This window comes from Rhinoderma darwinii, chromosome 10 (assembly GCF_050947455.1).
Source record: "Rhinoderma darwinii isolate aRhiDar2 chromosome 10, aRhiDar2.hap1, whole genome shotgun sequence".
NCBI lineage: Eukaryota > Metazoa > Chordata > Amphibia > Anura > Rhinodermatidae > Rhinoderma > Rhinoderma darwinii.
This window is the reverse complement of record NC_134696.1, coordinates 104,621,132-104,645,485: the sequence shown is the minus strand read 5'-3', so window position 1 is coordinate 104,645,485 and position 24,354 is coordinate 104,621,132. Positions and strand designations below refer to the sequence as shown.

Genomic DNA, 24,354 nt, shown 5'->3' with positions numbered 1-24,354 from the left:
TAATGTATGTACACAGTGACTCCACCAGCAGAATAGTGAGTGCAGCTCTGGAGTATAATACAGGATGTAACTGAGGATCAGTACAGGATAAGTAACGTATGTACACAGTGACTCCACCAGCAGAATAGTGAGTGCAGCTCTGGAGTATAATACAGGATGTAATTCAGGATCAGTACAGGATAAGTAATGTAATGTATGTACACAGTGACCCCACCAGCAGAATAGTGAGTGCAGCTCTGGAGTATAATACAGGATATAACTCAGGATCAGTACAGGATAAGTAATGTAATGTATGTACACAGTGACTCCACCAGCAGAATAGTGAGTGCAGCTCTGGAGTATAATACAGGTTGTAACTCAGGATGAGTACAGGATAAGTAATGTAATGTATGTAGACAGTGACTCCACCAGCAGAATAGTGAGTGCAGCTCTGGAGTATAATACAGGATGTAACTCAGGATCAGTACAGGATAAGTAATGTAATGTATGTACACAGTGACTCCACCAGCAGAATAGTGAGTGCAGCTCTGGAGTATAATACAGGATGTAACTCAAGATCAGTAATGTAATGAATGTATACAGTGACAACTTTTTTCTGTAGATTAATTATACATTATTAAAACGGCATTGACGGACTGGAAAACGCAGACAATAAATCTCACCATCAGAAAGGGTCTGTACAGTCTGTGGCAGTTTAGAGGATTTCATCATTGCAGTAAAAGTGATGATCTCCGTCCGATCCAGGCGGCTGGTGCCGGTACATAGACCCTTGATCAGCAGGATCAGGTGCTTCTGCGGAGTATAAAGAAGAGTTGTCATCATTAAAGCATTACATTACAATACTCTGCAGCCAAATGAACAGCCCATATACTGCCCAGTCCGTATCATAGGAGCGTAATCTCACTGAACCAATCAACACAGAACGCTGTAAACATCCGCCACGCAGAGTGTAGGGTGAATTTACATGCAGCGTCCATTGAAGCCAACGGGCATCTAGTTCGTACACAGCTCCGGCTGAAAAATGAAGTCCGGAACAAAACCTGGACCCACCTGAGACACGGCGCACGCCTCATCGGGACTCTCCAGACGCAGCAGGGAAAACTCCAGCAAGACTTTGCAAGCAGCAGCTACAGATTGTAACTGGTTCCTAGGAACTGAGGGAGTAAAAAGAGGAGATCATAAGAGAGCAGATAACTGCAGGCGCCAGCCCGGATAATGTACAACTCAAGTCACATGACAAGTGTAGAACTACAAGCACCAGCATGCCAACCTGGCACTGGTCACATGCTGGCACTGCGCGGTCCGCGGCAGAGATACTTACTCTGGTTGCACACGGTTGTGATGTAATGGGTGGACAGCGCCACGAACGAGGAGTAGAAAGGTTCATACTGTTTGTCGTGGTGAAGAATCTCAGATTCACTGAAAAGCGACACAGACGATTAAATGACATGAAATAAGCGGACGTCCCTGATCGAGTCCTGCTCACACAGCTGATGAGTTGTGACAATGCTGCAGTGCAGGTGAGAGCCGTCACAGGAGTACAGGACAGGATACTGATGTGTTTAGCTCACAGAGGATTGAAAGCGCAGAAACACTGTAACAAACCCTCCGCTGTGTGCGCAGGACAAGACCAGAGGGGTTTTTAATTTCTGAATGTAAAGAAAGAAAAATGTTTTCATTAGAGGACCGGTCCCCTCTCCTGACGTGCGTATTTTAGTAAATAATTTTATTCCCTATAAAACAACAATTCTGTAACACGTTGTTCAAGAACTCTGCGATGTGCCGTTCATAGTCACACGACGTTTATCATGGTTGTTTTGCACCAGTGTCTCCAAATCTTTATTCATTTCCCTGCCGCCTGACCGTTTTTAATGGTCAGACCGTTTGTTATCCGTTTTTCACACAACCCTGATGAATTTAATAATTTAAGAATTTGTACTCGGCACACCTTGCTTGTGTTACAAAAATATATATTTTTATTATGGATGCCAGAGGCTGCATGTGCGACGTCGACGTTTCGGTCAGACAGACCTTCGTCGGGCACTGAGCCGTGCTGGGGACTGGATCGGTACAAAATATGATGCGTATATAGCGCTGCTGTGGTCAGTAACCGGCGGCTTACCGCTCTGTGTTGGCGCCAACACAGAGCGGTAAGCCGCCGGTTACTGACCACAGCAGCGCTATATACGCATCATATTTTGTACCGATCCAGTCCCCAGCACGGCTCAGTGCCCGACGAAGGTCTGTCTGACCGAAACGTCGACGTCGCACATGCAGCCTCTGGCATCCATAATAAAAATATATATTTTTGTAACACAAGCAAGGTGTGCCGAGTACAAATTCTTAACCTACACCCGGGTTGGGACCCTACCTCGAGCACCCAAAGAAACCAGTGCCATCTGAACACAACCATATATGAATTTAATAATTTGTCAGGTTTTTTTTCGTCTTAACCCCCTGAAAACACTAGTGCCCACATAGATAGTGCCCAGATATAAAGTGCCAGCGCCCTAGAGCCCGGAGACGGCGCCCTAGAGCCCGGAGACAGTGCCACTAGGGGCTCTAGGAGCGGAATCCCCGGCCAGAGAGTTACTGACGCTCTGGCCAGGGATTATCGCAAAGCCTTGTGAGGGCCAGGATCACTTTCACATCTGAACGTCTTAGGTCACGTTCAGATATGGTGGGTTTTCGGCAGTAAGACGTCATATGATGAAGGTTTCCATTACCCCATTCACACCACACAGATTATTCTGCTGCAGATTTGAGGGCATAATGTGGATCCCCCTCCTCTCCTGCATTTGCGCCGTCGATTTTATACTGGAATGCAAAGGATGAAATCGCCAGAAAAAACGTGGGAGGGCCCGCGCGGGGGACACGGAGGGCCCGCGCGGGGGACACGGAGGGGGGACGTTTCGGATGATAGCAGCTACAGGCACCATCTTACAGCGCAGAAAGACACAGAAATAAAAAATATTTTAATTGCCGTTACATAATTGTCTTGCAGATGTGGGTGAGGGGTAGCAATGATGACATCACGGAGAGTGAGGGGCTCAGGGTGGTGGAGGCGACTGGAGGGAGAGGATGATCGGGGTGATAGTTGTCGGTGTCTGACGGAGCAGGCTGTAGATTGAGATTTGGTGTGTTCGGGGACATTGGAGGGCTCCGGAGGGTACGATAATCTCCAGCATGACGGCAGGTGGTGTATGAGGAGTAGTCACTGCAGGAGGATGAGGGGTGTTATTGATATCGGGGGACCGGGGGGCGGGTCTCCAGGGATCAGCTCTGGCGGTGTCAGGATATCTGCCGTGGTTTCGGTGATCAGGAGGGGGGTACAGAGCCACAGGTACACACTTAGGGTGTCAGGGGGTCGCCGGGTGATGTGAGGTGTCGGGGTTGTCAGGTGGTCACTGGGTGATGTGAGGTGTCGCGGTTGTCAGGGGGTCACTGGGTGATGTGAGGTGTCGCGGTTGTCAGGGGGTCACTGGGTGATGTGAGGTGTCGCGGTTGTCAGGGGGTCACTGGGTGATGTGAGGTGTCGCGGTTGTCAGGGGGTCACTGGGTGATGTGAGGTGTTGTGGCCGGGGGTCACTGGGTGATGTGAGGTGTCGGGGTTGTCAGGGGGTCACTGGGTGATGTGAGGTGTCGCGGTTGTGGCCGGGGGTCACTGGGTGAAGTGAGGTGTCGGGGTTGTGGCCGGGGGTCACTGGGTGACGTGAGGTGTCGGGGTTGTGGCCGGGGGTCACTGGGTGACGTGAGGTGTCGGGGTTGTGGCCGGGGGTCACTGGGTGACGTGAGGTGTCGGGGTTGTGGCCGGGGGTCACTGGGTGACGTGAGGTGTCGGGGTTGTGGCCGGGGGTCACTGGGTGACGTGAGGTGTCGGGGTTGTGGCCGGGGGTCACTGGGTGACGTGAGGTGTCGGGGTTGTGGCCGGGGGTCACTGGGTGACGTGAGGTGTCGGGGTTGTGGCCGGGGGTCACTGGGTGACGTGAGGTGTCGGGGTTGTGGCCGGGGGTCACTGGGTGACGTGAGGTGTCGGGGTTGTGGCCGGGGGTCACTGGGTGACGTGAGGTGTCGCGGTTGTCAGGGGGTCACTGGGTGACGTGAGGTGTCGGGGTTGTCAGGGGGTCACTGGGTGATGTGAGGTGTCGGAGTTGTGGCCGGGGGTCACTGGGTGATGTGAGGTGTCGGGGTTGTCAGGGGGTCACTGGGTGATGTGAGGTGTCGGGGTTGTGGCCGGGGGTCACTGGGTGATGTGAGGTGTCGGGGTTGTGGCCGGGGGTCACTGGGTGATGTGAGGTGTCGGGGTTGTGGCCGGGGGTCACTGGGTGATGTGAGGTGTCGGGGTTGTGGCCGGGGGTCACTGGGTGATGTGAGGTGTCGGGGTTGTGGCCGGGGGTCACTGGGTGATGTGAGGTGTCGGGGTTGTGGCCGGGGGTCACTGGGTGATGTGAGGTGTCGGGGTTGTGGCCGGGGGTCACTGGGTGATGTGAGGTGTCGGGGTTGTGGCCGGGGGTCACTGGGTGATGTGAGGTGTCGGGGTTGTGGCCGGGGGTCACTGGGTGATGTGAGGTGTCGGGGTTGTGGCCGGGGGTCACTGGGTGATGTGAGGTGTCGGGGTTGTGGCCGGGGGTCACTGGGTGATGTGAGGTGTCGGGGTTGTGGCCGGGGGTCACTGGGTGATGTGAGGTGTCGGGGTTGTGGCCGGGGGTCACTGGGTGATGTGAGGTGTCGGGGTTGTGGCCGGGGGTCACTGGGTGATGTGAGGTGTCGGGGTTGTGGCCGGGGGTCACTGGGTGATGTGAGGTGTCGGGGTTGTGGCCGGGGGTCACTGGGTGATGTGAGGTGTCGGGGTTGTGGCCGGGGGTCACTGGGTGATGTGAGGTGTCGGGGTTGTGGCCGGGGGTCACTGGGTGATGTGAGGTGTCGGGGTTGTGGCCGGGGGTCACTGGGTGATGTGAGGTGTCGGGGTTGTGGCCGGGGGTCACTGGGTGATGTGAGGTGTCGGGGTTGTGGCCGGGGGTCACTGGGTGATGTGAGGTGTCGGGGTTGTGGCCGGGGGTCACTGGGTGATGTGAGGTGTCGGGGTTGTGGCCGGGGGTCACTGGGTGATGTGAGGTGTCGGGGTTGTGGCCGGGGGTCACTGGGTGATGTGAGGTGTCGGGGTTGTGGCCGGGGGTCACTGGGTGATGTGAGGTGTCGGGGTTGTGGCCGGGGGTCACTGGGTGATGTGAGGTGTCGGGGTTGTGGCCGGGGGTCACTGGGTGATGTGAGGTGTCGGGGTTGTGGCCGGGGGTCACTGGGTGATGTGAGGTGTCGGGGTTGTGGCCGGGGGTCACTGGGTGATGTGAGGTGTCGGGGTTGTGGCCGGGGGTCACTGGGTGATGTGAGGTGTCGGGGTTGTGGCCGGGGGTCACTGGGTGATGTGAGGTGTCGGGGTTGTGGCCGGGGGTCACTGGGTGATGTGAGGTGTCGGGGTTGTCAGGGGGTCACTGGGTGATGGGAGGTGTCGGGGTTGTGGCCGGGGGTCACTGGGTGATGTGAGGTGTCGGGGTTGTGGCCGGGGGTCACTGGGTGATGTGAGGTGTCGGGGTTGTGGCCGGGGGTCACTGGGTGATGTGAGGTGTCGGGGTTGTGGCCGGGGGTCACTGGGTGATGTGAGGTGTCGGGGTTGTCAGGGGGTCACTGGGTGATGGGAGGTGTCGGGGTTGTGGCCGGGGGTCACTGGGTGATGTGAGGTGTCGGGGTTGTGTTGTGGCCGGGGGTCACTGGGTGATGTGAGGTGTCGGGGTTGTGGCCGGGGGTCACTGGGTGATGTGAGGTGTCGGGGTTGTGGCCGGGGGTCACTGGGTGATGTGAGGTGTCGGGGTGGTCAGGGGGCACTGGGTGATTGAGTTGTCAGGGGGGTCTCTGCAGCCTGTGACGGGCTGGGATTGTCGGGGGTGCAGGATAAGCGGCGTAAGGGATGACGTCATGCTGTTATAGTGACCGCGGTAGTCAGGGGGTTTGGGGCCTCTCGGGTGCCGCTCCCGCACCTGTCATGGCCGCAGTGACACAGCTCTCTCCATCCCTGGGTCCCCGGACCCGCTGCCTCTATCCCCCCGGCTCTCCTCACCTCTCTATAACGGAGGCCAGCAGCTGCGGCAACTCCTTCATGTCAAAAGCCGAGTAAGAGGCGGAGAGGAGCGGCCGTACCGCCACCTCCCAACCGGGCCCCGAGCAACCACCGCTCGACGCCATTTTCTTTCTAGAAAGTGACTGAGCGCCTACCGGAAGTGACGTACGCCTTTACAGCCAAAAGAGGACACGTGACATCCGCCTCTGGCCGCCGTCTTGTGTGTGGCAACCACTGCTCCACCATGTTGGTATGGGAAGACCGACTGGAAAATTTCACACGACAGTGACCCTGAGGGGGAGCTATAGTCATCACCGTGACCCTCCAGCGTCACAGCAGATCAGATAAATGCCTGATATATGCCATTACTACTGCTCAGATAATAAATATGGAGAGGACATTTCACATTATATGTCAGGCAGCTTCCTTCTCCTACAAAGACTTCGCTGTTCTCGTGGACACACAGGGTTTATGGACCAATGGGTGACATCTTAGACCAGCGCAGCGTATACTCCACAATACTGCCAATAATATGGGAACACTGTCATAGGAAAAAAAATCTGCAGAACTTCTGGAGTAATTTATACCTGGCTGCTGCAGAACCTCACCACATGCACCCCGGTTACTGCAGAACCTCACCACATGCACCCCGGTTACTGCAGAACACCACCACGCGCACCCCGGTTACTGCAGAACCTCACCACACGCACCCCGGTTACTGCAGAACCTCACCACACGCACCCCGGTTACTGCAGAACACCACCACGCGCACCCCGGTTACTGCAGAACCTCACCACATGCACCCCGGTTACTGCAGAACCTCACCACACGCACCCCGGTTACTGCAGAACCTCACCACGCGCACCCCGGTTACTGCAGAACCTCACCACATGCACCCCGGTTACTGCAGAACACCACCACGCGCACCCCAGTTACTGCAGAACACCACCACACGCACCCCGGCTGCTGGAGGACCTCCCCCTGCATACTGCAGAACCTCACCACACGCACCCTGGATGCTGCAGAACCTCACCACACGCACCCCGGTTACTGCAGAACCTCACCACACGCACCCCGGTTACTGCAGAACCTCACCACATGCACCCCGGTTACTGCAGAACACCACCACGCGCACCCCGGTTACTGCAGAACCTCACCACATGCACCCCGGTTACTGCAGAACACCACCACGCGCACCCCGGTTACTGCAGAACCTCACCACATGCACCCCGGTTACTGCAGAACACCACCACGCGCAGCCCAGTTACTGCAGAACACCACCACACGCACCCCGGCTGCTGCAGGACCTCCCCCTGCATACTGCAGAACCTCACCACACGCACCCTGGATGCTGCAGAACCTCACCACACGCACCCCGGCTGCTGCAGGACCTCACCACACGCACCCCGGCTGCTGCAGAACCTCACCACACGCACCCCGGCTGCTGCAGGACCTCACCACACGCACCCCAGCTGCAGCAGGACCTCACCACGCGCACCCCGGCTGCTGCAGAACCTCACCACGCGCACCCCGGCTGCTGCAGGACCTCCCACTGCATACCGCAGAACCTCACCACACGCACCCCGGCTGCTGAAGAACCTCACCAAAAGCACCCCGACTGCTGCAGAACCTCACCACATGCACCCCGGCTGCTGCAGGACCTCACCACACGCACCCCGGCTGCTGCAGGACCTCACCACACGCACCCCGGCTGCTGCAGAACCTCACCACGCGCACCCCAGCTGCAGCAGGACCTCACCACGCGCACCCCGGCTGCTGCAGAACCTCACCACACGCACCCCGGCTGCTGCAGAACTTCACCACGCGCACCCCAGCTGCAGCAGGACCTCACCACGAGCACCCCGGCTGCTGCAGAACCTCACCACGCGCACCCCGGCTGCTGCAGGACCTCCCACTGTATACCGCAGAACCTCACCACACGCACCCCGGCTGCTGCAGAACCTCACCAAAAGCACCCCGACTGCTGCAGGACCTCACCACACGCACCCCGGCTGCTGCAGGACCTCACCACACGCACCCCGGCTGCTGCAGGACCTCACCACATGCACCTTGGCCGCTGCAGCCCCTCACCCTACATACCCAGGCCATCCCTATACTCCCTCCTGTATCATTTACTACAATTAGCAGATTAAACAGCATTTAACCCAAAAATCCCCCAGTAAATATGTCCGCCACTCCTCACACTGAGGGGCTGCCACCCAGCTTTCCTAGTACCCAGCATGGCCAGTCTGTTGGTTATACAATCCGTCCCTCCCAACGCTCCTCATTTTACAGAGAGGCTTTCAGAGTCATCAGATTTTATTCTTTCATTTCCTTCTTCAGTGTAAAAAAAAAAAGGGAATTCTGCTCCAAACATTTCTACAGATAAATCATCAGGTTCTGGGTGAAACAAAACGATAATTATATAAATTAAGAACGTCGATAAGCTCACATTCCCACACCGCACATGCACACAACCGAGACGAGGGACAGGACTTGTTTAGGGACAAGACATCAGGGACTCCACATCAACGCTCCGGCCTCCTTATCCTTCTGCGGTGGGAGATCCTCAGATTGTTGTGAAAGAGGGGAGGGGGGGGGGGGGGAATCACAATCGTGGTGCAGAACAGCGCCCGTGCCATATATCCGGGTAACATGAGTGCCACCAGTATGTAATCACAACTTCCAGTAGTTCAGAATTTCTGATAATCCGGCACTTCTTCAGACCGGTTCCTCCATAGTATGAATAGATTATAAAATACATTGTTAGTGGGTAACGAAGGGGCGACTTTGTTTGGATGAACCCTTTTGAATTGGGGTATTTTAATAAAGGGGCGGAAAGCGTCACGGACGCCAGCGTCACAGATGATCCATTGATTTCGATGGGCGCCATGCGATGCTTCTTTTACCCAACCAATACCAACTGATCGGGAGCGGAGCCGCAAGGGACGGGGGGCTGATAGATAAGGAGTCCAGCAGGGCCATGCAAACAAGTCATATGCCTTTTAAAAGGGTCTTCCGGTTTTATGTAAAAAAAACAAAAAAAAAAACTCTCATATACCTACTTATTTAATTTCTCACCATTTTCAATTTCTCTGCTTGCAGTCAATGAAAGAACTCATTCTTAATAACATTCATTGGCTGTCATGAGATGGTCCTGCTCACACAGCTGGGTTTTGCTACAATTGTTTCCAGTCTCGCCCGTCCTAGAGATACATACAATAGTTGCCTCTCCCGTATTGATAGTTTGTTACAATGTATCAGCGCAGATAAAATGGAGTCCAGACTGTTTAGTTCACAGAGAATGATCTAGACTAGATACAACTGTAGCTATGAGACGCATTAAGTCAGTACAGATTCTCTCTAAACAAGAATGTTCCCATTCACTGACAGCAAACAGCAATCTTGAAAATAATTAGGTATTAAAGCAGAGTATATTAGAAAGCTGCAGAACTTTACAATGATTAAAGGGGTTGTCCAGGTTGAGAGCTGTTTTTTTTTTTAATGCTGTTGACCTATCCACAAGACAGGTCAGTATATGATCGGAAGGGGGTCCAACACCCGGACCCCACACCGAGCAGCTGTTCCAGCACCCGGCAGCTACGCAGGGGTCGGAAGCAGAAGGCTCTAACAGCTGTATAGGGGCCGTGCTGCAACACGACCGCTATACTGTGACGGCGCCATCTGTTTCTGGCACCGATGCGGAAGCTGGAACTGCTGACAGGTGAGGGTCCACGTGTCAGACCCCCACTCATCCTATACTGATGATCCTGTGGATAGCTCATCAGTATAAAAAAACAAAACAGAACTGGACCAGCCCTTTAACCCTTTCTCATTTTTGTACATAGAACAAGAAAACCCCTTTAATAAAAATTTATTTCACTCATCCATTCTTCTTATTTACTCCAGTGCCGGCCCGTCCACCAGCAGTAGGGTGGCAGTAACGTGGCAGCAGGCTGGCGCATGACAGATTCAAGTTACAGCAGTTATTTCCCTAGAGTCCATGAACGGCCTCCTCTCTCCTGCAATCAGAGATGGGGGAAGGTTGTCCATACTCCCGGCTTAGCGCCAGGCCCGGTTCAGGAGTTTGACTTGTGCCAGTCTCTTGGTGATCATTGTGGCAAAGACCAGGCCGATGAGCACGCTGCTGATCAGGATGTAATCGTAGTCGTCCTTTAACACGTCAAACTGCTTGGAGGGGTACACGCGAGTCTGGTAGATGTCCAGTCCATAAGCCACAACCTGCAGAGGAAAAGAGGGGGAACATTGAAGATCTGAAACACCGGCAGCCCCTCACCCGCCTCCTGAGCACTCACAAGACAGGTGGACTCCAGGCCGGACGGGGCCGTGTAAATCCCCCTCATTCTGGACACGGTCTGGTTGTAGTTTATAAAGCGTTCCGCGTGAATCTGAATGTCGGGCGTGTAGGGAATCAGGTTCTCCTCTCTGCAAAATGACAAAAACATTTCATAAGTTCAGGTGTGAAAGGGTCACAGGTGACAGTAAGTGTTGTCAGAGGCTTCAAGGAAATCTCCAAGTAAAATCCAAGTGGATGCACATAAGTAACCCCACTCCATTAGAGTCTATGGTATGAAACAGCTGAGTGTTCGTGCCTTTCTGTCTCCAGATCACCCAGAGAATGTAAAAGGAGAGTGACCATCTCTCTGCAGTAACAGGAGGGTCATCCCTAATATAAGGATCGGTGGTCTGACATCTAGGACCTCACCGATCCTGACAATGGGGGCCCCCCGTCCTATTCATGACATAGGAGCCATCACCCATGGTCGTAGTGTCTCCCACTGACATGAGTGAGATCATTCTACGTCTTACCTAGTGTACTCGGTAGGGATTTCCGGCCGGCGAGGGTCCAGTAAAGCCTTAGGAAGAGAAAGGATCGCTCCTGATGGAAGTCCAACTGCGGAAATCAATTAAATAAGTGACTGGTGTGATTCACAACAAAACTGAAATCAAAACGCGTCACGATGACTGCAAGGCGCTGTATAGAGAACATAGAAGAAAAGTATCTGCGTACAACGAACCTTAAAGGGCCAGTCCAGACTTATGTTTATAACGTTTAGTCACTGTAAAATTACTCTGGTTCAATTCTTTACAATTGTCAAGATCTCTGCCTGCTGTCAGTGAATGAAAATATTCAGTGTTTATATCCAAAAAGCTGGATTCACACGTACGTGGGGAAACTCCAGATTTGAAAAACGTGACCCCCCCCCCGTACGTTTTCACTGACTTGAGTCTATGGAGGGATCCGACCTTGCCCTGATTACACAGCTGCGGGGATAGTTGCAATGCACCAGTGTAGGTAAGAGCCCAGCCTGGACTCTAAACCTGCAGAGAGAATTGCTATTCACTGACAGCAAACAGAGTCGTAGAAAAGTAAGGGTTTATTAGTATATTAGAAAGTTGCTGCACTTTCTATTCTACCCCTTTAACCCCTGCCTGCCTGCATCATACATTTATGGCGCCGGTCCGAACGCAAAGCTCCGTAAATGCGCCAATCCTCAGCTGCAACGGACAGGATCAAAGCCAACTTCGATCCTGGCCTTTTAACCCCTTAGATGCCACGGTCAATAGCGACCACGGCATCTCTGTGGTTAGATAGAGGGAGGCGACTCCCTCCGTCACCCCATCTCTGCACCAACGACACGTTCGTGGGGTGCCGGAGGGTTATCATGGCAGCCGGAGGACAACGCTTGGGATGGAGGAAGGGCCGATACTCACTGAGGATGTGCCGGCTGGTGATGCCACGCTCGGTGATGGTGGCTTGCATGGCGCGGATGGTTGAGGGGAAGATATAGGATTGCTGAAGGACATGCGGGAGGTAAGGTCTGTCCAGGGAACTGAAGCTGGTGCTGTTATACTGCTCGGTCCCTTCATAAAGCTCCAGGACTGTCAGCTCGTTGCGGCGAGCCTTGCTGTTCCAATACTGGTACTGAATGGAGACAAGTGAAGACGTGCGTCGTACAGGGTAGAAATAGAAAGAAGAAACGGTAAGTGGAAGGATCAGGATATAGATCTTACCACCATCCAGTTCTCGGAGTGGACGAGGTGCACGGGACCTTTGGCTTTCCTCTGCACGGATGAGTGAATTATACGGCCGGTCACGCCATCGACCAGGTAGATTCCTATGAAGCAGCGCTCGGGGTGGGTGTCTGTGCTCTCCGTAATCAGCGCCAATAAGTTGGGGTTCAAGTACTGCAAAACAGAAACATTCAGTGGTATACGGGGTTGACATAGGCTTTATAGGTAACCGGTGATAGTACGAGGGGTGGACATTCAGCCGGTGTCGTAGCACCTGTGATTTGCGTTCCTTATGATACCACGTAGACGCAGCCCGTCTTGGCACAGAGTGAGCCTTACCTTGTAGAGGACACTGCGGTCGCCCATAACGCGGCCCTGGGAGTGGACGTGCTCATTGGAACGCTTTCCCTTCACCACTGTAATCCTCTGAAGTTCAGGGGGGAGAAGGATTTCCCAGATCTCCTCTGTGGAAAGATCCTGGAAGAAGAAGAAAGTCCTAAGTGAGCGGAAACATCACAAGAAACCAGAGGACACACAGAAAAGTCAGAGGTTTCTCCTTATAACAGGTTACCTTGTGTAGGCGAAGTCCGGTGAGTTTCCCCCTCTCAGAATCCACCAAGTAGAAGAAGACGGTAGAAGAAAATTCCTGCAACTGCTGCAGAACGTACTTTGTGGATGGGAAGGGGACGACCTGGAAGGCAGGAGAAGCGTTATACACAAGACGTCCCTTTATAACTAGGCCATACTTTCCCAGAATTCATAGGACGGAGCTGTAATAGTGGCCATATTGGTTGCCACCCAGCTTTCCCCGAGCCCTGACTGCAGGAAGCCTGGGTGATAACCCTTAGGCCTCATGCACACGACCGTAGATTTAGACCGCAATTACAGACCCATTCATTTCTATTGACCACACACACCTTCCTGTATATTTGCGGGACGGTGTGCGGGCCGGAGGACGGTGTGCGGGACGGAGGACGGTGTGCGGGACGGAGGACGGTGTGCGGGACGGAGGAAGGTGTGGGGGCCGGAGGAAGGTGTGGGGGCCGGAGGAAGGTGTGCGGGCCGGAGGAAGGTGTGCGGGCCGGAGGATGGTGTGCGGCCCGGAGGACGGTGTGCGGGCCGGAGGACGGTGTGCGGGCCGGAGGAAGGTGTGCGGGCCGGAGGAAGGTGTGCGGGCCGGAGGAAGGTGTGCGGGCCGGAGGAAGCCTCCGTAAAAGATAAAACATGTCCTATATATTGCTTTTTACGGACGTGATCCCCTACTTTATATGGGAGCACGGGCCGAAAATGCGGGTGGCTGTTCGCGGCCGCCCGTAATCGTGGACCGTGAGAACAGCCGTGTGCATGAGGCCTTAGTGCAAGCTGTAATGGCAGCCATATTGGTTGTCACCCAGCTTTCCCAGACACAGGATTAATGAACGAACCGAACCGTAGAGGACGGGAAAATGATTCTGATCTTCCCAGTCTCACCTTATGCTGATCGTCCAGCAGGAGCAGCACTTTGGCGTAGTCATGATCCATTATAGGGAGCAGTAGGGATTGAAGGATGGGTCTCTGCAGAGGTGGAGGGGTCATCTGACTCAGTTTACCAAAGATAGGGTTGAAGACGTAGATGGAGGTCATGGCCAACTCCTGGTAAATAAACCAGAATATTTTCCATAAGACAAACAGGACTCAAGTATCAGCTTTCCTAATGATAATAATAAACTATAGACATCCAGATGTAGCAGAGCCGTGCTGCATGATAACAGCAGGTCGATCTTCTGCACCCGACAATCTCAGCTCTGCTACATCTGTAGATAACTTGTAAATCACAATGGAGCAGATATTCTCACCTTGTCCTTCACCAGCAAAGTGCACTGAGGGGGGTGCGGGAAGTGGGCAGTAGTTCTCTGTACAACAAGCTTGAAGGAGGCCGCAGGCTTGACTCCCGGCAGGTAAAACTTCCACAGGATGCTTCCTGAGCTGCTCTCTATGCCAAAGAGCTGCAGGAAAACAGAAGAGGCTCTCAGATACATCAGCAATCCACCACTTACAGATAAACTATCCCTAATTTGTAAAATGAAAAGTTCTCTATAATACGCTGTGTTTCAATCCGTCACCAATTTCAAGATCCCTGCATGCTGTCAGCGAATGGAAACCTTCCTGTTTATATCCAGAGGCTAAAAACCGCTGCTCGCAGTGTGTCTCTTTCTTTACAAGAAAAAGCTCTTATACACTGCAACGAGATGCGCAGCTGTGTCCGTTGGATATGATCATGACAGGTTTTCAGTCTTTGGAAGTAATCGACTGCACCCATTCACTGACTGCAAGCAAAGGTTTTGAAAATGGCTTGGAATTGAAGCAGAAAGTTGCATAACTCATACAGTGATTAAGCGTTATTTATATATAAACCGGACAAGCCAGTATGTCGACTGATGTAGAAGACGACATGGAGGATGACGCGGTCGACATCCATCACATCCACTTATACCGTCGCCGCGTGTCACCAGAACCTGAAGCCTTCACCTTTCCAGAAGAGGTCACCAGGACCATCATCTTCTGCAGATTGAAGTCATCTCTTGCCAGCGTGTCGACGTTGATCTCGTTGCGGATCTGGCTGCGCGGTTTCCGGGCGTCGCAGAACATCTTCCATAAGTGAGCGCTCCAGGACTGCAGCAAAATCAACTGGGAGGACAAACGCTTAAACACCATTCCCAGGAGACCGTCTAATAAAAGGGACAGCAACATGGCAGAAATTACTACAACGATAGACGTAAAACACTTTTATAAGTTATGACGGCAGAGTATAGAGGGGGGAGGGCTCCTCTCTAGAAGCCAGAGCACAAAACACGCTCTTGGGGTCCGCTGTCCTTGGTGGATTATCCACAGGATAGGCCATCAGTATATGATCGGTGGAGGTCCGACACCCGGCCCTGCACCGATCAGCTGCTCCGGCTGCCTCCAGGCACCGGACGTCCATGCCGGAAGCAGATGGCTCCGGTCATGGAATAGCAGCCGAGCTGCAGTACTGCCGTTATCCAGTGGATGGAGATGTCTGCTTCCAGCTTCCATGACTGCATACCCTTCAAATGATCCGGCGCCAGCTGCTCGGTGCAGGGTCCGGGTGCTGGACCCGCACCGATCATACACTTTTGACCTGTCCTGCGGATAGGTTGTCAGTTGTCCAGTCGTGGAAAACCCCTTTAAATCCCTCAAAATACAGATGATATTCTATGTGATAATCTCATCAGGACATCGGTGTCTCGAGGGTAAGACAAGCATTCCTAATATGTATTCGATCTTAGACAAGAGACCAAGGACCTGTGTGATAGAAGACGACGTGCAGACAAGAAATTTCTCATACTATGGTAATTGGATTACAGTAAAAGTCCGTTAATCCAGCATCTAATGGTCAGGACATCCTGATAATCCGGCATGGGACCGAAGCAATTCCAGTCCGGCACTGGACAGTAGCGTGTCCATCTAACCAGCCTGTCTAATTTACACCTCCAATAGTTTTACCTTCTGATAATCTGATGTGTATGCCGGATTAGCGGAATTTTACTGCATAACATCTAGAACTAAACAATGATCGTTAGAGGTAATTGCTGCGATTATGTGACAGATGTTCTAGATTGGCTCATGCAGGTCGGTGTTACCTTGTAGAGCTGGATCCAGGGCAGCATGAAAAAAAGAAAAAGCAAAAGAAAAGAAGAAAAGGCCTTAAAACAGAACTAAAAGCGAGATCTGAGAGCAAATATACCCGCAGAGAGACGTCCAAACACCCCACAGCCCCACCCGCCGACGCCGTACCTGCTTTCTTCCCAAATTCTCCTTCCAGCTCGGCCTGGGCCCCTGTGAGCGGCAAATCAACCATTTCCATAGTGATGACGTCAGCCAGCGACTCCTCCCGCAGCCATAAGGTTTTCCCTGTCAATAACGTAACAAACAAAAAAAAGTCACTAATACAAAATGTATAATAAAAATCACGTTTTGTGTCATTTTAAAGCCACGTCATTTGACGGATTTGGGGGGTCAGGGGTCACCTGGCTGCTGCAGGAACAAGAGCTGGTTGTCCTCGGTTTGCACCAGAGCTCGATAACCCACCGAGTCGTCCTTCTTCAGGAACAGCTGCAGGTACAACTGGAAAAAAAACAGAAAGACCAAGTGAGAGGATGGATCGTGGCTGCGCAAAGCCAGAACGCGGAAAGAGCGATGGCGGCACTCACAGCGTCGGGCGTCACGCAGCTCTGCTCCAGAGCGAAGGTCATGGTGGTGTCCAGGAGCCTGCGGCCGCTGTCCGCCATGTGCAGGCTGATAGTGAAGGTCTGTCCGGCGCATGATCCGGCGTCCTGCAGAAAGAAGACCCCCAAGTTACAGGATGTAATGAATCGCTGGAGTGCGCCAAGCTCCGTACCACAATGGCGGAGTTACCTGAGAGCAGCTCAGTCCGGCCGGAATCTCCACCTCTGGTGTTTTCTGCTTTGTAAGGGTGAAAAAAATAAAATCGTAAGTGTCAGGCAGCTTCCAAATATACGGTATTCAATTCGTTACCGTTTTCATTATCTCAGCTTACTGTCAATGAATGGAAACACTCTTGTTTGCATCCAGAGGCTGAATACCTATACAGACCTGAGTAACGGTTGCGGGTTTGTTACAATTGTATCACATGAAGATAATCCTATGTGAGTCAAACAGTTTGTACTCCGGACTGATACAATGTATCAGTGCAGATAAAACATTCAGTGTGGGAGAGATGGGTCCTGCTGATGCGTTGGAACCCATAAAACATCGCCAATACTGGACACAATAATAGCAAACCCTCAGTGAAGTCTTGGCTTAGGACAGCTTTTTAGCCTTGGGTTTGTAAAATTATAATATTTATCCATTGTAACATTTATCCATTCACTGACCGCAATCAGAGATCTTTAAAATGATGAGCAATTGAAAAACAAAAGTATATTAGAAAGTGGCAGAACTCCAATAATATGAAATGTTTATTCATTGTAAAAGGAGGAGATGAGTTGAAGGAGAAGACGACTGTGTATGAGAAGCGTTCCGTCACGTGCAGCGTCAGCCTGAAATTCAGACAGTTTCCCCTTCTGATATACGGATTTATTACCGTGTATGGCTGGAGGTGTCATTGTACATTGGGCGCTCACCGTGTCAGTCTTGCACTGCAGGACGGCAGCCACGGACTTTTCTCCAGTGGAAGCAAAAGTGACCAGGTACGCCTAGAACAAGAGGGACATGTTAAAGAACTCGCATTATGTCTGTTTCCAGTCTTAGATTTTGGATTATGAAGCGGATCTGAAAAGTGCACAAATCTAGAAATTCTTTAGGAATATTAAAGAACCCTTAGTACATGAATTAGATTTTGATAAGATTACAATTGGAGGCGCTGTTGCATTGATACCTATGATAAATCATTTCAGGTGAAAAGTGGTACTGCAAGTAACAGGAATAACTACATTTTGACACGATTTGAAAGTGGAGTTGGATTAAAGATTACCTGCCCCCTCTCCTGACATATCTATTTTAGTAAATACTAAAATAAAATAATGATTCTGGAACATATTTTCTCAGAATTCTACCTCGCGTCGTTCCTCTGTTATTCCTCCTAGAAATGTATTCATAAGTTGACAACTGAGTGTTACTATTCCGCTTATCAAAGGGTCTCACAGTCTCACAGTCAGCACTGATTGGACAGTGTCAGTCTACGTAGTGACACACCCCCAACTGGTAACATCCACTGTCCATTTTATATACATTTCCAGGAGGAATAACAGAGGAACAGCACAACGCATTCTAAGAAAATCTGCTCCAGAATTGTTAATTCAACGGGAATACAACTATTTACTAAAACAGACATGTCAGGAGAGTTGACAGCCCCCAGTTCTATTGTATGAATGGTCTTAGAAGTCGCTCACCTGAGAGAAGTCGCGCAGCGGGGTGAGGACGCCGTCTCGATACTGCATTAACAAGAAGCGCCGTGGAGAGATCTGGAGGAAGAACTGTGGCAGCGTTGGTCCCGTTGTAGTCCGTGGAGCTGTAACAACGCCGAGCTCGGTGAAGTCATCAATCACTTCCACGCCAAGAGCCTAAAATAACAGGTAAAAGATACAGCGATCACCCCCCACACACCAAGGAAGAGCCCCCAACAGGTGCAACGCATCCCAAACTATCACTACCAATCATCATTCATACACAGCCATGAGAGCAAAGACTTTTATTCTCTGTTATCAGCCATTTCAGGCTGGGAAGTGGTGGTCTATAGCGTGTTATGACGTGGTGGCTCTGACCTGCAGGTGATGCTGAGTGGTCTCGTCCCCGGACAGCAAGGACAGGGTATGGAGGGAGGCAGTGACCGTGTCTGCACAGATCAGGACACTCTCTGTGACTATCCCGCACGTCCCCTGTAGAGTGTCCAGCCAATGAGTGGACACCTGAACCTGTGAAAAGACGACGGACGGTGGTCAGGACATTATACGGCCCTCGCCATGACTGCTGACTATCTCCAGCCTACCTGCTGACTGATCGACCCGTCTTCCACGCTGAACGTCAGGATCCGGATGTGATCGTTTGGGACGATGCCAACCACATGTACCACGCCTTTGTAGGAGGAATGCAGCAGCTGGTACTGCACGGCGCCGCTGGGTGGAGGAATACGAAAGATTAAAGTGGAACTAAAAGCTCCACAAACTTCTGACATATCATAGTGACGTGTCAGAAGTTTTGATTGGTGGGGGTCTGAGCACTGAGACCCCCACCAATCGCTGAAACGGAGCTGCAGAAGGGCTCGTGTGCGCTCGTGTACACTTTAAACACTAACTGCAACCGTCTTGACCCTATTGTTCCCTACTGGAAGGGGTGAAGTCCCCAAAATTTGAGTGGTTGTTCTAGATTAGAAAAACATGGCTGCTTAATTCCCAAAACAGCGCCACACTTGTCTACAGGCTGTATGTGGTATTGCAGCACTTTCCCATTTACTTAAATGGAGCTGAACTGCAATACCAAAAACAACCATGGACAGGTGTGGCGCTGTTTCTGAAAGAAAGAAGACATGGTTTTTTTTTCTGAACCTGTACATCCCCTACAAAGAATAGATCTATATATAATCAAGAGTAACATACACCTTGTCCCAATTATTTTTCCAGACCGTGGGGCTTCAGCATTTACCTTCTTTTAACTCAACACCTTTTACCCCCCCCAACCCCATTAAAAAAAACAGCTGATGTTGCAGGACACATAGGTGGGGACATTACGTACCCCTATCCAGTGGACTACACGTCTCGTACCTGTCTGGCAGAGGTTCGGACCATTTCTGGTGCCCGTTGGACAGATAGTGAAGGGACAGCGCAGAGTTCTTCAGTACCGCTATGTACCTTGCCGTGTCCTGAGTTCCAGCAAAACCGGCTGCCTGAAAACTGCGGAGATAAAATACGGTCAACACAAACCGGACACCAGCGCGGCACGCTCCCTGCACAGCGGAGGAGCCGGGACAAGACTGCGATCTACATAGGTCTGTGAATTGATTCCGGGCCGGTGACATCACGGGGTTAATGTGCGGAGCCATCACAGGAATGGAAACCGATAGATTTTTTTTTTAATACGAATTGAACAATTCCAGTAAATTCTGCCGTGTCATTAACTCTTACCTGCCGGGCTCTAGGAGGGCTTCCCAATTCAGACCCCCGATGTTAACCTCCCAGGAACGTAAAACTCGACCCCCTGATATAGTGACGGCATCTGGAAAGAAAAGTATTAAAGAGACAATAGAATGAGGAATCGATACACAAATAACGTGGCCTCGAAATCATCCCCAATAAGGGAACGTTACCGCGGCCTACGTAGAGATTTGCTGAAATTGTTCTTTTTAATACCAATTGTTGTAGCATAAAATAATCCCGAGTTATTACCATGAAGCGCCGGATCAGCAGAACTCACCTTGTCCGTACATCAGCAGAGCATCAACGGAGCCGTCCGCCGTGTCCTTATCAATGTGACGCCATACTGGAAAACAGAGCGACAATCAGCGACGCAAGAGCACGGCCCGGCCAGCCAAATCACCAAGAACATAATCCATGGGAGGAGGAAAGTAAATATTTGAGTGCACTGTGTGTATCGCGTGCTGTGCGGTGTGTATATTGTGTGTTGCAGCCTGTGTATATTGTGTATATTGTGTATAGTATGGGCTGTGTATATTGTGTGTTGCAGCCTGTGTATATTGTGTATAGTATGGGCTGTGTATATTGTGTGTTGCAGCCTGTGTATATTGTGTATAGTATGGGCTGTGTATATTGTGTATATTGTGTATAGTATGGGCTGTGTATATTGTGTATATTGTGTGTTGCAGCCCGTGTATATTGTGTATAGTGTGCGCTGTGTATATTGTGTGTTGCAGCCTGTGTATATTGTGTATAGTATGGGCTGTGTATATTGTGTGTTGCAGCCCGTGTATATTGTGTATAGTGTGCGCTGTGTATATTGTGTGTTGCAGCCTGTGTATATTGTGTATATTGTGTGTTGCAGCCTGTGTATATTGTGTGTTGCAGCCTGTGTATATTGTGTGTTGCAGCCTGTGTATATTGTGTATAGTGTGCGCTGTGTATATTGTGTGTTGCAGCCCGTGCGGACATCCTCCACCCCCCGCCGGTGACATTTAGCCGTGGTTTATAATGATGGACTCACAGATGTCGCCCGTGCGTGAGTTCAAGGCTACGATGATGTTCTTCTCGGTGGCAGCGATGAGTTTCTTGGCTCCTTGTCCGGACTCCAGAGCAGCGAACCTGAACCGCCCGACATACTGCTGCCTCCTGCAAACACAAGGAGAGGGTCACCCACAATGTACCCGCTACTACCACCCCACATACTGCTGCCTCCTGCAAACACAAGGAGAGGGTCACCCACAATGTACCCGCTACTACCACCCCACATACTGCTGCCTCCTGCAAACACAAGGACAGGGTCACCCACAATGTACCCGCTACTACCACCCCACATACTGCTGCCTCCTGCAAACACAAGGACAGGGTCACCCACAATGTACCCGCTACTACCACCCCACATACTGCTGCCTCCTGCAAACACAAGGAGGAGGTCACCCACAATGTACCCGCTACTACCGCCCGACATACTGCTGCCTCCTGCAAACACAAGGAGGAGGTCACCCACAATGTACCCGCTACTACCACCCCACATACTGCTGCCTCCTGCAAACACAAGGAGGAGGTCACCCACAATGTACCCGCTACTACCGCCCGACATACTGCTGCCTCCTGCAAACACAAGGAGAAGGTCACCCACAATGTACCCGCTACTACCACCCCACATACTGCTGCCTCCTGCAAACACAAGGAGGAGGTCACCCACAATGTACCCGCTACTACCACCCCACATACTGCTGCCTCCTGCAAACACAAGGAGAAGGTCACCCACAATGTACCCGCTACTACCACCCCACATACTGCTGCCTCCTGCAAACACAAGGAGAGGGTCACCCACAAAGTACCCGCTACTACCACCCCACATACTGCTGCCTCCTGCAAACACAAGGAGAGGGTCACCCACAATGTACCCGCTACTACCACCCCACATACTGCTGCCTCCTGCAAACACAAGGACAGGGTCACCCACAATGTACCCGCTACTACCACCCCACATACTGCTGCCTCCTGCAAACACAAGGACAGGGTCACCCACAATGTACCCGCTACTACCACCCCACATACTGCTGCCTCCTGCAAACACAAGGAGGAGGTCACCCACAATGTACCCGCTACTACCACCCCACATACTGCTGCCTCCTGCAAACACAAGGAGAAGGTCACCCACAATGTACCCGCTACTACCACCCCACATACTGCTGCCTCCTGCAAACACAAGGAGAGGGTCACCCACAATGTACCCGCTACTACCACCCCACATACTGCTGCCTCCTGCAAACACAAGGAGAAGGTCACCCACAATGTACCCGCTACTACCACCCCACATACTGCTGCCTCCTGCAAACACAAGGAGAAGGTCACCCACAATGTACCCGCTACTACCACCCCACATACTGCTGCCTCCTGCAAACACAAGGAGAAGGTCACCCACAATGTACCCGCTACTACCACCCCACATACTGCTGCCTCCTGCAAACACAAGGAGAAGGTCACCCACAATGTACCCGCTACTACCACCCCACATACTGCTGCCTCCTGCAAACACAAGGAGAGGGTCACCCACAATGTACCCGCTACCGGGGCACGGTATACATGGGGCAGCACCTTCGGCCGAGGCACAGTATACATGGGGCAGCACCTTCGGCCGGGGCACGGTGTACATGGGGCAGCACCTTCGGCCGGGGCACGGTGTACATGGGGCAGCTCCTTCGGCCGGGGCACGGTACACATGGGGCAGCTCCTTCGGCCGGGGCACGGTACACATGGGGCAGCTCCTTCGGCCGGGGCACGGTACACATGGGGCAGCACCTTCGGCCGGGGCACGGTACACATGGGGCAGCTCCTTCGGCCGAGGCACGGTGTACATGGGGCAGCTCCTTCGGCCGGGGCACGGTGTACATGGGGCAGCACCTTCGGCCGGGGCACGGTACACATGGGGCAGCTCCTTCGGCCGGGGCACGGTACACATGGGGCAGCACCTTCGGCCGGGGCACGGTACACATGGGGCAGCTCCTTCGGCCGAGGCACGGTGTACATGGGGCAGCTCCTTCGGCCGGGGCACGGTGTACATGGGGCAGCACCTTCGGCCGAGGCACGGTGTACATGGGGCTGCTCCTTCGGCCGGGGCACGGTGTACATGGGGCTGCTCCTTCGGCCGGGGCACGGTGTACATGGGGCTGCTCCTTCGGCCGGGGCACGGTGTACATGGGGCTGCTCCTTCGGCCGGGGCACGGTGTACATGGGGCTGCTCCTTCGGCCGGGGCACGGTGTACATGGGGCTGCTCCTTCGGCCGGGGCACGGTGTACATGGGGCTGCTCCTTCGGCCGGGGCACGGTATACATGGGGCTGCTCCTTCGGCCGGGGCACGGTGTACATGGGGCAGCTCCTTCGGCCGGGGCACGGTGTACATGGGGCTGCTCCTTCGGCCGGGGCACGGTGTACATGGGGCTGCTCCTTCGGCCGGGGCACGGTGTACATGGGGCTGCTCCTTCGGCCGGGGCACGGTGTACATGGGGCTGCTCCTTCGGCCGGGGCACGGTGTACATGGGGCTGCTCCTTCGGCCGGGGCACGGTGTACATGGGGCTGCTCCTTCGGCCGGGGCACGGTGTACATGGGGCTGCTCCTTCGGCCGGGGCACGGTGTACATGGGGCTGCTCCTTCGGCCGGGGCACGGTGTACATGGGGCTGCTCCTTCGGCCGGGGCACGGTGTACATGGGGCTGCTCCTTCGGCCGGGGCACGGTGTACATGGGGCTGCTCCTTCGGCCGGGGCACGGTGTACATGGGGCTGCTCCTTCGGCCGGGGCACGGTGTACATGGGGCTGCTCCTTCGGCCGGGGCACGGTGTACATGGGGCTGCTCCTTCGGCCGGGGCACGGTGTACATGGGGCTGCTCCTTCGGCCGGGGCACGGTGTACATGGGGCTGCTCCTTCGGCCGGGGCACGGTGTACATGGGGCTGCACCTTCGGCCGGGGCACGGTGTACATGGGGCTGCTCCTTCGGCCGGGGCACGGTATACATGGGGCAGCTCTCTGGCTGTCATTATGGGGCGTGGCCATGATTTGAAGGAGGGGCTTATGTGAAAAAAATTACAATCCTGGAAACAAGTCATTTAAATTGCCAACTATGATTCCCATTAATGTATTGCAGGATCACGTGATCATCCATATAGAGCCGCTTAGCGGGTGCAGCATCTCCTGACACGTATGCTATATGTATGATCCTCTCATGTCAGGGGGAGGTCTGCGGACTTCTCAAGAATACCTGAGTCTAGGGAGGTTACACCGGATGCAGCAGCGTCCTAGCCCCGCCGTCCTCTACCCCGCACTCACCAATCAAACTTGCCCACTTGATCTTCGTAAACAGCGGCACTGAGGGACACAGAGAGCAGCAACACCCCGAACTGAACCAAAGCCGCCATGACAGCGCAAGGCCAGCCAGTCCCCCAGGTCACAAGAGAGATCCCGGCAGTGGCTAGAGCGCCTCCTCGGCACCATAGAGACGAGCAGGAAACAGATAGAAGAAGCGGATAGAGTGTACGCGCTGCACCATAGAG

General features: G+C 53.0%; 2 protein-coding genes across 24 annotated transcripts in view; both read right to left on the bottom strand.

Moving 5' to 3' along the window:
• Positions 1-6,257, bottom strand: part of UBR4 (ubiquitin protein ligase E3 component n-recognin 4) — a 72,152-nt gene extending 65,895 nt beyond the window's left edge. For all 22 annotated transcript variants that reach the window (XM_075840523.1, XM_075840529.1, XM_075840531.1 and 19 more), the window contains exons 1-4: positions 6,113-6,257; positions 1,322-1,419; positions 1,051-1,154; positions 663-792 (exon numbers count right to left, since the gene is read on the bottom strand). In XM_075840523.1, the coding sequence (XP_075696638.1) occupies positions 663-792; positions 1,051-1,154; positions 1,322-1,419; positions 6,113-6,237 (457 nt within the window). In that variant the 5' untranslated portion in view covers positions 6,238-6,257. The remainder of the gene's footprint in view (positions 1-662; positions 793-1,050; positions 1,155-1,321; positions 1,420-6,112) is intronic.
• A 2,156-nt stretch (positions 6,258-8,413) lies between these two features.
• EMC1 (ER membrane protein complex subunit 1) lies at positions 8,414-24,264 on the bottom strand. 2 transcript variants are annotated; one of them, XM_075840520.1, is made up of 23 exons: positions 24,131-24,264; positions 20,822-20,946; positions 20,078-20,143; positions 19,789-19,879; positions 19,429-19,557; positions 18,657-18,783; positions 18,433-18,582; positions 18,061-18,231; positions 17,293-17,364; positions 16,565-16,612; positions 16,360-16,482; positions 16,177-16,273; positions 15,944-16,060; positions 14,657-14,856; positions 13,984-14,133; positions 13,619-13,780; positions 12,720-12,839; positions 12,488-12,625; positions 12,149-12,322; positions 11,849-12,059; positions 10,943-11,027; positions 10,429-10,558; positions 8,414-10,354 (listed from the first exon to the last, which is right to left on the bottom strand). In XM_075840520.1, the coding sequence occupies exons 1-23, from the start codon at positions 24,217-24,219 to the stop codon at positions 10,175-10,177; spliced, it is 2,955 nt and encodes a 984-aa protein (XP_075696635.1). In that variant the 5' UTR covers positions 24,220-24,264; the 3' UTR covers positions 8,414-10,174. The 2 variants fall into 2 exon arrangements, with proteins under 2 accessions (XP_075696635.1, XP_075696636.1); XM_075840521.1 differs by having other exon boundaries at positions 16,565-16,609.
• Between the last annotated feature and the right edge of the window lie 90 nt (positions 24,265-24,354).